The sequence below is a fragment of the Poecilia formosa genome, unplaced genomic scaffold (genome assembly GCF_000485575.1).
Source record: "Poecilia formosa unplaced genomic scaffold, Poecilia_formosa-5.1.2 Scaffold59, whole genome shotgun sequence".
NCBI classification, from domain to species: Eukaryota; Metazoa; Chordata; class Actinopteri; order Cyprinodontiformes; family Poeciliidae; genus Poecilia; species Poecilia formosa.
In genome coordinates, this window is record NW_006799998.1 from 892,092 (window position 1) to 904,829 (window position 12,738).

Below are 12,738 nucleotides of genomic sequence, written 5' to 3' on the forward strand. Positions count from 1 at the left end.
AGAGGAAGAAGATGGTGCTGTTTAAAACTACTGGTGAGGAAGTTTATGTCGTATTTCTCAACTATTAAATTACTTCCTCATTTTTTAGGTGAGTTGCTAATGCTTCAAAAAATGTAAACCTAGTCTAGGCTCTACTGACTTTTAGAAGACATACAGTAAGTGTTGTCTCTTGGTAATGTATGCGGTTTCAAACAAATGAGCAGTGTTTACTTCGTCTACATGGACTGAATTGATTGTGTAAAACCTTCTGATGGACCGATAAGGAGCTGCAAAAGTTCTGGTAAAAGGTGAGACATTTACATTTCAAATTGTTAAACTTTCATGCCATCTGTCTATTGGGTTTTTGGGGATATGTCTTTTTAATTATTGAAATAAACATGTCTTATGCATGTAGATAAAGTAAAACAAGAAAAAAGTTGCCAGTTAAATATACTGCATTAAATATTTAACAAATATTTTTAAACAATCCAGTTAGAAAATTCCTGTTTATTTTTCAAATCTGGCCACACATTTTTCTGACATGTTGAAATGAAAGTGTAAGTTGATGCTTTTGCTTCTTTTTTTCTTCCCTTGTTCTTTCATTTTATTTTTACTTTATCACAAGCTTTTTAATGATAGCGTAGAAACAGTAGCAGCTTAAAGAAATGTTTTTTCTAGTACACTTGCTAAAGTCCCAAAGCCTTAGAAATAACTTTACCACTGGACACCAATGCCAGATTTGTTTGAGTAGCTTTTATTTTCCCTTATAAAACATAATTTGAAAATGTACTACCGTGATATGTATTGTGAGATTTAATAAAAGGGAAACAAAACAATGCTAATACTATGTTTAATGGAAAGGATATATGAAACAAGATTTAAGAGATTCATGACTGACTGCAAGCTTTGGTGAAAGCCTTACATAAATTATTTAAAAAGTAAAAAGCAGCCTAAGTAGGGAGACCCAGACTTCCCTATCCCCAGTCACTTTTGCCAGCAACTCCAATTTAGGAACAGTACCCACTTAACTGCAGACACAGCACCAATCTATCTATCGATCTCCTGCTTCATTTTCCTTCAGACTTGAACAAAACAACAAGCTACTTAAACTTAACTAAACCAGAGAAGGGACTCTACTCTTCACCGCCTCAAGACCATGGCCTCAGATTTGGAGGTACTGACATTCATTTCAGAGGATTCNTGATACACTACAAATCAAAGTGTTCTCTAAAATAAATATATCTATGATGCATGTCGTTTTAAAAGCAGCGGTGAAATGTTATTTTTTACCATTTAATACTTTACAATTTTGATTTATTTAACTACTGAATGACACTTCTTGCCAAATTATGTTCTCAAAATACTAGAAGACACAACATAAATCTAAGTTCATATTGATCTTCAATTAATTTTGTTCTATATGTCGACTGTCTAATATAAATAAAATGATCACAGATGGTTTCTGTTTTTTGCAGAGTAATTTGACTTCAGCTCAACAAACATGGCCGGACCTCTGATGATTCTTCTCATTGGCTCTTTACTACAAGGTGAGTTTCTAATTGATTACATTTAAACTTTACTGAAAGTTTTAGATATTGTTGTATTTAAATCATTCCAGATTAGAGTGTTTCTAAAATTATCCATATTAAATGATTAAATAAATAATGGAATTTTCATAAAAATACTGAGCACGTCCTAATTTAAATTACACATCAAATTGTAAATAATGGTTTGCTCTCACTCTATCCAGCATTTCTATTAGCAGCATATAAACAGAAGTTAGAAAAAAAAACTTTAACATTTAAACTCCTGACAATTTAATCAGTTCCATTCTTTCAGTGTGTTGTTTATTCCAACTTCATTGGTTGTTTGCACTTAAATCACCATCAATTTTCATAATTGCAAATTACTGTGAAACATGACCCATCTTTACACAGTGTTTACATGAACAGTGGAAACTTTTATGTAACATGTTGCAAAACAAAAATCTGAGACAAACCAAAAACTATTTCAGACAAGAACCTCTTGATTGTAACCTCTTGAATGAAATATGAACTGCAAAGTCTCAATGTTAAACTTATTGCTGTTTTTAAGTCATGATAACGAATAAATAAAAAATTGCAGGATTTTTTTTCATTTCAATATCTGTTTTGTTTTTCAGGCTGTAAATGTAACGTATTTCAGATTAATTTGCCAAAAATCGTGCAAGTTATGACAGGATCATGTGTGACCATCCCCTGCTCCTTTGATGTAGAGGATCAGTATGAACAGAACTTAAATAACCAATGTACAGCTATATGGCGTTCCACAACCACAGGCGATGTTGCACAACTAACTGACAGAAATCCACAAACAGGAGACTTAACAAAGAAAAACTGCACCACAACCTTCAGTAATGTGAAGACTGGTCCCACCAGGAATTATTACTTCAGAATTGACTGTGGAAATCCTCTAAAATGGAGTTATTCCTCAACATATGTAAAAATTGAGGTCACAGGTAGGTTAACATTCACATGCAGAATTTTGATGGATAAATTATGTTGAGGTAGCTATGTTTAAATTTATTGTATTTTACTGACACACTGATAATAAACAGCATCTGAACTTTCCAACCAGATAATTTTCCCTCACCAACTCTGACTCCGTCCACACTGAAGATAAAGGAGGGAGAGTCAGTGAGTCTGACCTGCTCTGCTCCGGCTCCATGTCTGCCTCATCCTCCAACTCTGATTTGGACCCCAAAACTGGGGGACATTCAGGAAACACTGCAGGAGAAACTGGACAAAACTAAATTCAAGACCTCAGTTATGAACTTCACTGCTTCTCACCTCCACAATAAACAGAACATTTCCTGCACTGCTGGGTACAAGAAACAAGATGGAAGCTCTGATGCAGCTCTTACCACAAGCTTAATTCCAGATGTTCTCTGTAAGTTTCTTTGTCTTCTTTTAATATGGAAACTCAGGGTATTTGTTTACATCTAGCTTTTAGATTTAGAGATGTCAAACGCAACATTTAAAGAAGTTTATTTAGTTTCTAAAAACTTAAGGTGGAATCTAATGCTAATTGCACTGCATGATTAATAGTTAAATGCATTTAAAATTAAATGCGGAGAAAACCAAAGCCAGGATGTTTATCTCGCAAACATGCTGTTGTTTGACCTTCATCAGAGTACAAAGAAACAACTAAAACTTATAAGTTAAGCTGCAAGAGTGTACTTCAGAAAAAAGTTAAATCCACAAATCACACAGCAATTTCAAGCTTTCCACTTGGGAGAATTTATCTTGTTGGATGACCTGAGTAGGCACTGGGATAAAAATGTTAAATATTTATCAAATTGATCAGTGAATCACTTTGCAGAATCAAAATTATCTTATTTCAAGAAGTTTACTGTAATGCCGTGAAACATGAACTGCATATATCAGACAAGGGAACCACAAAAAATGAAGCTCAAAAAGATATATTTTTTCAAACTAATATTTTATAAATAATAACAATAATATTAAAAAGAATCATTATAAAAGGTATGCCTGGACAATTCACAGAATTTCTTAGATTTATAGTTCTTCATTCAAACCGGAGGAAATAAACGAGGAAATAAACCTCTTTAGATAAAACTTACAGTTACCCATACAAATTGTTTGTCACCCTTCATGTTTCAGATAAACACTCTGATTTTAATATCTGATAATGATTTACTGATTTAATAAAGCATTAGGTTTTTTAAAAAATTATTTTATTTAGCCCAACGTTAATAATGCTGCGATTCAGAAATGTTTGCATTCAACTAAGAAAGTAATCCCTGATAATAAAAAAAGTTATGCACAATGTAAAATACAATAGAACAATGTAGAGGAAGTGTAAAAAAATCTGTTTTTATAAAAAGTAGAATCTCAAAAATTATTCATACTAATCTCATAATCAGTGCAACAATCTAATTGTTTCTCGTGGTATTTTTAGTTTATCTGTATTAATTAGCACCAAGTCTTTTAGGTAGAAAAGCATACTTGGCACCAATCCACTTCAGCTACATTCACAGATTTTGTATTCAGTTTAAGTCAACAACTTAGATTAGACCTTAGTAAAATTTTAATACCAGTCAGAAGAAGTATTAAAAATAAAAAAATAAAAAATCAGATCAGTTATGTATAAATAAGTAAATTTGAAGCTAACTAAGGAGATTTGTTGTAGCTTATGTTCAAATTACCATGTTCTGGTTAAGTTAGAATCGGTTAGACATCAAAAATATAAATTCATTCTATTTAATTCCAAAGGCATTTATTAGTGCCTTTGGATATCCGATCAGTTAATTTTTAGTTCATCACTAACCACACCTGAATATTGACCAATTTGTACAAACATAAAATACCTTAAATAGAACATTTCTTGTTGAAGTACATGGGCTCAAGATCTCAAAAGGCTAAACATCAAATCCATTACTAAAGAAATTCAACAAGTGTAAAATAAAGGAATTGACACCCACTAATCTGGAAAACAAGGTTTTTTTTTTCTAAGGTTTTGAAAATCTTATGACAATCGAAGCTCTTATGCCAAAATAGAGAAAATGTGATACAATTGTGAGCCTTCCCAGAAGCGGCTAGTCGACCAAAATTAATCCAAAACAGCATCAATAACTCAGCCATGAATAATCACAAATATCAATTGCTGACTGTCTTAACCCCCCAAAATATTGATGTCATAAATACCATTGACAACATATTTGTTGTTACATGTAGTGAGAAACTAAACTAAGACAACATTTCACATATTACCTGCATTTAAACATGATAGAGTAAATAGAACTTATCTCTCTAGAAGTCATTCAATAAGAGGCAGAGCAAACTCTGAAAAGGTCATCAGTCCATCATAGGGTTACTCATTAGACATATAGAAATAAACCCAAATGCACACTTGATCCAATTAATCTAGTTAACATCCCATGCATGTCAACTAGCCTAACATGCATGTATTTGCATTGTGGAAAAAGTACAGGAGTACATGGTAAGGAATTAAGCAAGGATAACATGTACACTGCATTTGGAAAGGCATTCTTGCTGCAAGGGAACAGTGCTCACAACTGCTCCATTTTGAAGCCCAGTGAAAGGTTTGTTTTTGTTTATAGCAGCTTATTTGTTTTACCAAGTACCTACTATGAACTTCCTATATATTATGGAGTTCAAATAATTTGCTTACCTCTTCTTGGATTTCCCTAAAGATACAGAAGTTTCNAACATGCTGTTGTTTGACCTTCATCAGAGTACAAAGAAACAACTAAAACTTATAAATTAAGCTGCAAGAGTGTACTTCAGAAAAAAGTTAAATCCACAAATCACACAGCAATTTCAAGCTTTCCACTTGGGAGAATTTATCTTGTTGGATGACCTGAGTAGGCACTGGGATAAAAATGTTAAATATTTATCAAATTGATCAGTGAATCACTTTGCAGAATCAAAATTATCTTATTTCAAGAAGTTTACTGTAATGCCGTGAAACATGAACTGCAGATATCAGACAAGGGAACCAACAAAAATGAAGTTCAAAAAGATATATTTTTTTAAATTAATATTTTATAAGTAATAACAATAATATTAAAAAGAATCATTATAAAAGGTATGCCTGGACAATTCACAGAATTTCTTAGATTTATTGTTCTTCATTCAAATCGGAGGAAATAAACGAGGAAATAAACCTCTTTAAATAAAACTTAGTTACCCATACAAATTGTTTGTCACCCTTCATGTTTCAGATAAACACTCTGATTTTAATATCTGATAATGATTTACTGATTTAATAAAGCATTAGGTTTTTTAAAAAATTATTTTATTTAGCCCAACGTTAATAATGCTGCGATTCAGAAATGTTTGCATTCAACTAAGAAAGTAATCCCTGATAATAAAAAAAGTTATGCACAATGTAAAATACAATAGAACAATGTGGAGGAAGTGTAAAAAAATCTGTTTTTATAAAAAGTGGAATCTCAAAAATTATTCATACTAATCTCATAATCAGTGCAACAATCTAATTGTTTCTCTTGGTATTTTTAGTTTATCTATATTAATTAGCACCAAGTCTTTTAGGTAGAAAAGCATACTTGGCACCAATCCACTTCAGCTACATTCACAGATTTTGTATTCAGTTTAAGTCAACAACTTAGATTAGACCTTAGTAAAATTTTAATACCAGTCAGAAGAAGTATTAAAAATAAAAAAATAAAAATAAAAATCAGATCAGTTATGTATAAATAAGTAAATTTGAAGCTAACTAAGGAGATTTGTTGTAGCTTATGTTCAAATTACCATGTTCTGCTTAAGTTAGAATCGATTAGACATCAAAATATAAATTCATTGTACTTCATTCCAAAGGCATTTATTAGTGCCTTTGGATATCCGATCAGTTAATTTTTAGTTCATCACTAACCACACCTGAATATTGACCAATTTGTACAAACATAAAATACCTCAAATAGAACATTTCTTGTTGAAGTACATGGGCTCAAGATCTCAAAAGGCTAAACATCAAATCCATTACTAAAGAAATTCAACAGGTGTAAAACAAAGGAATTGACACCCACTAATCTGGAAAACAAGGTGTTTTTCTAAGGTTTTGAAAATCTTATGACAATCGAAGCTCTTATGCCAAAATAGAGAAAATGTGATACAATTGTGAGCCTTCCCAGGAGCGGCTAGTCGACCAAAATTAATCCAAAACAGCATCAATAACTCAGCCATGAATAATCACAAATATCCATTGCTTACTGTCTTAACATACCTTTGACAACATATTTGTTGTTACATGTAGTGAGAAACTAAGACAACATTTCACATATTACCTGCATTTAAACATGGTAGAGTAAATAGAACTTATCTCTCTAGAAGTCATTCAATAAGAGGCAGAGCAAAGTCTGAAAAGGTCATCAGTCCATCATAGGGTTACTCATTAGACATATAGAAATAAACCCAAATGCACACTTAATCCAATTGATCTAGTTAACATCCCATGCATGTCAACTAGCCTAACATGCATGTATTTGCATTGTGGAAAAAGTACAGGAGTACATGGAAAGGAATAAGGATAACAAGGATAACATGTACACTGCATTTGGAAAGACATTCTTGCTGCAAGGGAACAGTGCTCACAACTGCTCCATTTTGAAGCCCAGTGAAAGGTTGTTTTTTTTTTTTGCCCCACTTGGATTAGTTTCACAATATATTAGCTTATTTGTTTTGACAAATACCTGCTATGAACTTTCTTTACATTATGGGGTTCAAATAATTTGCTTACCTCTTCTTGGATTTCCCTGAAACCATAGAAGTTTCACTCAGTGGCTTTGATACAGTTTTAGAGAAAACTGATGTAACAATGACTTGTTGCCAACCCAACATTGCAGAATTGTACCTGGTACAGAGATGTTGGAGGACAAGATTTTAAACATTAAAAGTTTGTGCAGCACAAATACTATTTTTCTTCAAAGCTAAAAGTGACATTGGATATTAGTCTTCCAACCTCGGAAATATAGATGTTCTGTGTATGTATAAGACTTAATTAGATCGATAATGTCTATTATATACGCACAAGAAGTTTCCAGAAGTGTCAGAAAAACTGGGAAAAAAATGCTATTAGTGTCCTTGTGTTGTCACAGCTTTGTAAAGATATTTTATTAGTGTCCATACTAACAATGTATCATTTGCCCTTTTCTTTAGATTCCTCTAAGAATGTCACAGTTTCAGTCAGTCCCTCTGGTCCGGTTCTAGAGAACAGCAATGTGACTCTGACATGCAACAGTGATGCCAACCCAGCAGAGCAGAATTACACCTGGTACAGAGCTGATGGAGGACAGGAAACTGTCTTTGGAACTGGAAAGATTTTAAACATTACAGTATCTATGAACAGAAAGAGTTTTTTCTGCAAGGCTGAAAATGATGTTGGAGAACAACATTCAAACATCACTCACATTGATGTTCTGTGTATGTATACAATTCAGATCACAAACATAAAGTTCACTATTAGCATCGGTTTATATCAGTTTCAGCTAAATTGGAAAATATACAGGCAATGTCCTTCAACTGTTATAACTTTGTAAAGATATTTACATATTTAAATGTACATATCTTTTACATTTATGCCCATATTAACATTGTAATATTAATATTTTTTTAGATTCCCCTAAAAAGGTAACAGTTTCAGTCAGTCCCTCTGGTTCGGTTCTAGAGAACAGCAATGTGACTCTGACATGCAGCAGTGATGCCAACCCAGCAGAGCAGAATTACACCTGGTATGAGGTTGAAGGAGCTCAGGAAATTGTCATTGGAACTGGAAATACTTTAAACATTACAGTATCTACAGACAGAGAGATTTTTTTCTGCAAGGCTCAAAATGATGTGGGATAAGAACGTTCCAACCTCAGTCACATTGATGTTCTGTGTACGTATGACGTTAGAGAACATGTTTCTATTTGATAAGTTGTTCACACTCCTTTCATGCACAGTGAAGAGGTTTGAGTATCCCTAAAATCCCGACAGTGTGGGTTCTTTGGCACTTCACTTCCTGAATGATGATTCTACTTATATACTTTGGCAAGAAGTGGTGGTTCAGACTGTGTGCTAGATCAGGATCAGAACAGATTCATGATTTTGAGGAAAAGGCAGAGGAATCTCACCAAGACAAGGGGAATCTGATGCTTAGCAGCTCGGGTTCAGCCTGTTAGGTAAACCTTTAATTTCCAACTGTTCCAGGAGAGACGGGGCTGTAAATATGCCACGTTTAAGATTTATACTGCAAAATCAGCTTTCAGGAGACATTTGCTGAAGGTCATCGGTTTCTGTCTCAGAGGAAAGCGTCAGGTTTGTTGAGGGAAACCAACTGTTAGCATCTCAGGTTGTGTTTCATTTTGGTGGTGATTGTTGACACAGAGGATGGAGCCCTTTGAGGATCTTTTTAATCTAGGTTCCATGTCTTCAGTGGGAGAGGCTCAATCATGGCACATGTTGGATTCAAATTGAGCAAATATGACTTTGATCTTGAGAGTCAGCTTCTCTAACACTGAAGACACTGAAAAGAAGATGGACAGATCCTTTCTAGTTAGTGAGCAAGTGGAGGAGTTTACAAGCAGGATGGAGCTGCAGATTGCTAAATGACTTTTGGCCTCATCTAAAGAAATGCAAACCTTGCTTTGCTCTGTTGTGGCGAAGAAAGAGCTGTGCTAGTGAAGCTCTCATTGTACTGGTCTGAGTTTTAACCATCACCTATGATCAGGAGCTATGGATCATGACAGGAAGTTTGAGATCCCGAGTATTAGAGTCTGAAATCACCTTGTGTAGAGATTAGCGCTGTCAATCATTCAGACTCTCCCCTTTCCTCTCTACTAAATGGATGTAGGAAGTCACCTGTTGCAAAACAAGAGACCTGTAAATACTTAGTTAATGTTGCCCAGAGTTATCTCTGTAAGCTTATACATAAGTGACTCGTGTTATTTTTTAGTTCCGAGTTTCATATGACAGTCCTCCTTTGAAGATGTTTGTGTTGATTGTTTATCATCTTTCCTGTTTCCTTTTTGTTGCTTCATGATGAAACACCAGACCTGCAGTATCATGTCTCTTTTCTCTCATGATGTCTTACTGCTCACACAACCTCTAAAACTTCCACATTTCCACCGCTGGCACAAAACTGTCTTCCTTCATTCAGTTCTTTATTTTATTTCCTCATGCTAAAAATGTTAAATTTATTTAAATAAAACAACTTTTGACAACTAAAGAGTTCACAATGTATCTAAGCAAGATTTACATGTTAAATTTCATTTAGTGTATTTTAATATTACTTTAAAAATATATTTTTTTCAACATTTATTTAGGATTTATATGCTGATTATATTCTTTGCTTTCATTCCAGTCCGTCCACAGATCCTGCTCTCATCAAACTGCACCAAAACTGCAAATCAGCTCAAATGCTCTTGTGAAACGGTGGGAAACCCGACTCCAATGACTCATTGGTTCTTGAATGGACAACCAGTTAGTCAATCTAGCCAGATGGTTACAAATGAGCTTCTAGATGGCTTACATTTGAGGAGCATCATCACTGTGAATGAGCCACAAAACAGAGATCTGTCCACCTTGCTGTGCTTCAGCTCCAACTCTTTGGGATCAGCCAGTAAAACGATTTTTGTCAGCTGGCTTGAGAGCTCAAGAGAAAACCAAGGTCTGTTTTTTGTTGGTTTTTGTTTCCCTGTCAAATTGTGAACCAAAATAATGCTGCAGCAAAAATAATTCTCATAATCTTCAATCTGTATTGCAGGGTTAATCCTAGCGCTTGTCTTAATCACCAGAGTTACTGGTTTTGTATTCCTTGTATTTGCCGTGCTGTATTTGGTCTGGTAAGTGAAGAGAAAAATAATTGTGTTTTGCTTAGTTTCTTAATTTGTTATTTTGTAGCTTCTGTAACAATTCCCCCTTGCTTATACAGAAGATGACAACGTAAGATGTTATTTTATCTCTGCCTCCATAAGTGTTTTGCTTTTTCTGAGACTTTAAGTTGATCAGTGAAAAAAAGATGAATATTAAATGTTCACCATACTTTTTTTAGGTTTCATAAGACTCACCATAAAGCTAGAGGGATTGGAGGTGATGTCAACACAGATGCATATCAAATGAAAGAGAAAAAAGAGGTTTGTTGACTACAACTTTTTCTTTTATTCTTTCATTATTGTCATTTCTAATAGGTGAATGAAATTGTCCTTTCATTCTTAGGTACCAAACTCAATCAAAGACGTCCTTTATGCAAACTCTGCTGCACTTACTCAAGCAGAAAACCACCAACCTGGAACTGGCATAAAATGCACCAACTCCACTTATGAGAATGTAGAAGAAACCAGAGAGTGTTCAGGAAAGAAAACTGAACATCTGGTTCATGTCAGTGTGAATTAGTCAAGAAATATCAAAACAAACTACAAAGAGGAGAAGATAGTAGGGGTGATATGCATTGTGTGAGCTTTTTGTTGGAACTGGGAAGTCTGTATGCAGAAGTTAAAACTAGAAATGTATGCAGAAAGTGAACATGCTCAGGTTAAAAACGGATATTTATTAAAATTTAAATACTGTGCAACAATTAAATAATCAAACTTTATCTAGTTACACTCAAATGCATTATCAAATTGCCTTCAAGGACATACCTGAAAACTGAGTATCTTTGTACAATATCAATATCAGTACTACCGGGTCTACATTTGATTTGTTATTATTTAAACATGTTTATTTGTCCAGTTGTTTGCTATCCACATTTTATCAATTTATATTTTAGCAGCTTTTTTATTATGTAAATAATTATATATAATGCAATGCAGTTTAATACAATGCCTTTGTTAAGAGTCTTGCTAAGAGTTTTTATTTTACTGTTTTTTTTCAGCCTATCTATTGTTTTCTGTCATTCATTTTGAATTGATTTGTGTAGAAAGGGGGCATACGTTGCCTTATAAATATTACTGGTTAACTCTAGTGCACACTAGAAAAAGGTTAAATAAAAAGCTTGACTGTTTAATTTCTGTTGTTCCTGAATATCTGTTATTTAACCAAACCACCAAAGTACTTTATACTAAAACATCATATCTTTAACTCTCCATGTTACCAACCGAAAACATCAAGGCAAAGTATGACCAGACTACACCACTAGCAAGATAAACTAGCTGCTTTTAGAAAACCATTCAACTTCAAATTCAAAAATACTTAATTGATCCCAAATGGAATTAAAATATTGTTGTGATTCATTTAATTAGAGTTATTTTAAATGGCGATGACTGTGGGCAGGAAAGATCTCCGGTTGCCATCTGTCAAACTTCTGAGATCTGAGAACTTTGCTCTCATCTGGAATGACAGCAGTAGTGAACTGTGATTGTCTAAGAAAAAAATGGAAAGCAAATTGTACATAGAAACAATAACCAAGCAATCCTGACCTCTTCTGGACAGATCCTGTATTGTGCCTGAAGGACATTTTCTCCAATAAACGCCCCTGGAACAGAAAGAGTTTTTCAGCAACAAGTGGAACAACCTTACATGTTTCAAATTTAACTGAGTCTAAGTTTCTAAGTCTTCTCAACTAATGCAGTTTTACTAATTTATACGTCCAAAAAGGGCACGACATATTTGAGGACATGGAGGCAAGAATGAGGGTTAAAAAATTATTTTATTTTAAAACTCTCTTGAAATTTTCTTTTGGTTCAGCTGCTTTGATTTTCTGTGAAGAAAAAGGAGAGAGAATTAAATACCCTCAGTCCCCCATGTTCCACAAAAGAGAGGAAAATACAAAACCCCAAAAGTATTAACCGAAAGATGGACCTAGTGAGCCGACCAAAAAGAACAAAACGGTACAGCAGAGGGCCATCCCTATACGGGGCGGTTGAAGCCCCTACTAATACCAGACAAAAGCAAAGAGAATGCACTGTAAAAAAAAGATCGACAACAGGACAACTGGTCCCACCAGGCCAAATTCACAACGAAAAGCAAACAAAGGCTAACCAAAACTATTGCATGGCAGGCTGGAGACGTCAGCTCCATTTGAGACATCATGCATAAGCAGCCTGCATGAAGAGAGCACAGCAGTAAAATTTGTCACTGAGTCATGGTGAAACTGGATCCTTCTGTAAGCATGACGATCAGTCTTGGCACACCGACCATGAGTGTTTGCTTCAGTACATAACTAGTTTGAGTATGATCAAAATTAAACTCAAACAAGATAGTTATATCCAACATAATTTACAAGCCTTAATGTACAATT

The 12,738-nt window shown here is 34.2% G+C and overlaps 1 protein-coding gene across 1 annotated transcript in view; it reads left to right on the plus strand.

Moving 5' to 3' along the window:
* Positions 1-12,738, plus strand: part of LOC103139307 (B-cell receptor CD22-like) — a 47,934-nt gene that overhangs the window by 18,630 nt on the left and 16,566 nt on the right. The window contains exons 6-8 of the mRNA XM_016672331.1: positions 2,596-2,907; positions 7,680-7,943; positions 8,137-8,258. Coding sequence (XP_016527817.1) covers positions 2,596-2,907; positions 7,680-7,943; positions 8,137-8,258 — 698 coding nt within the window. The remainder of the gene's footprint in view (positions 1-2,595; positions 2,908-7,679; positions 7,944-8,136; positions 8,259-12,738) is intronic.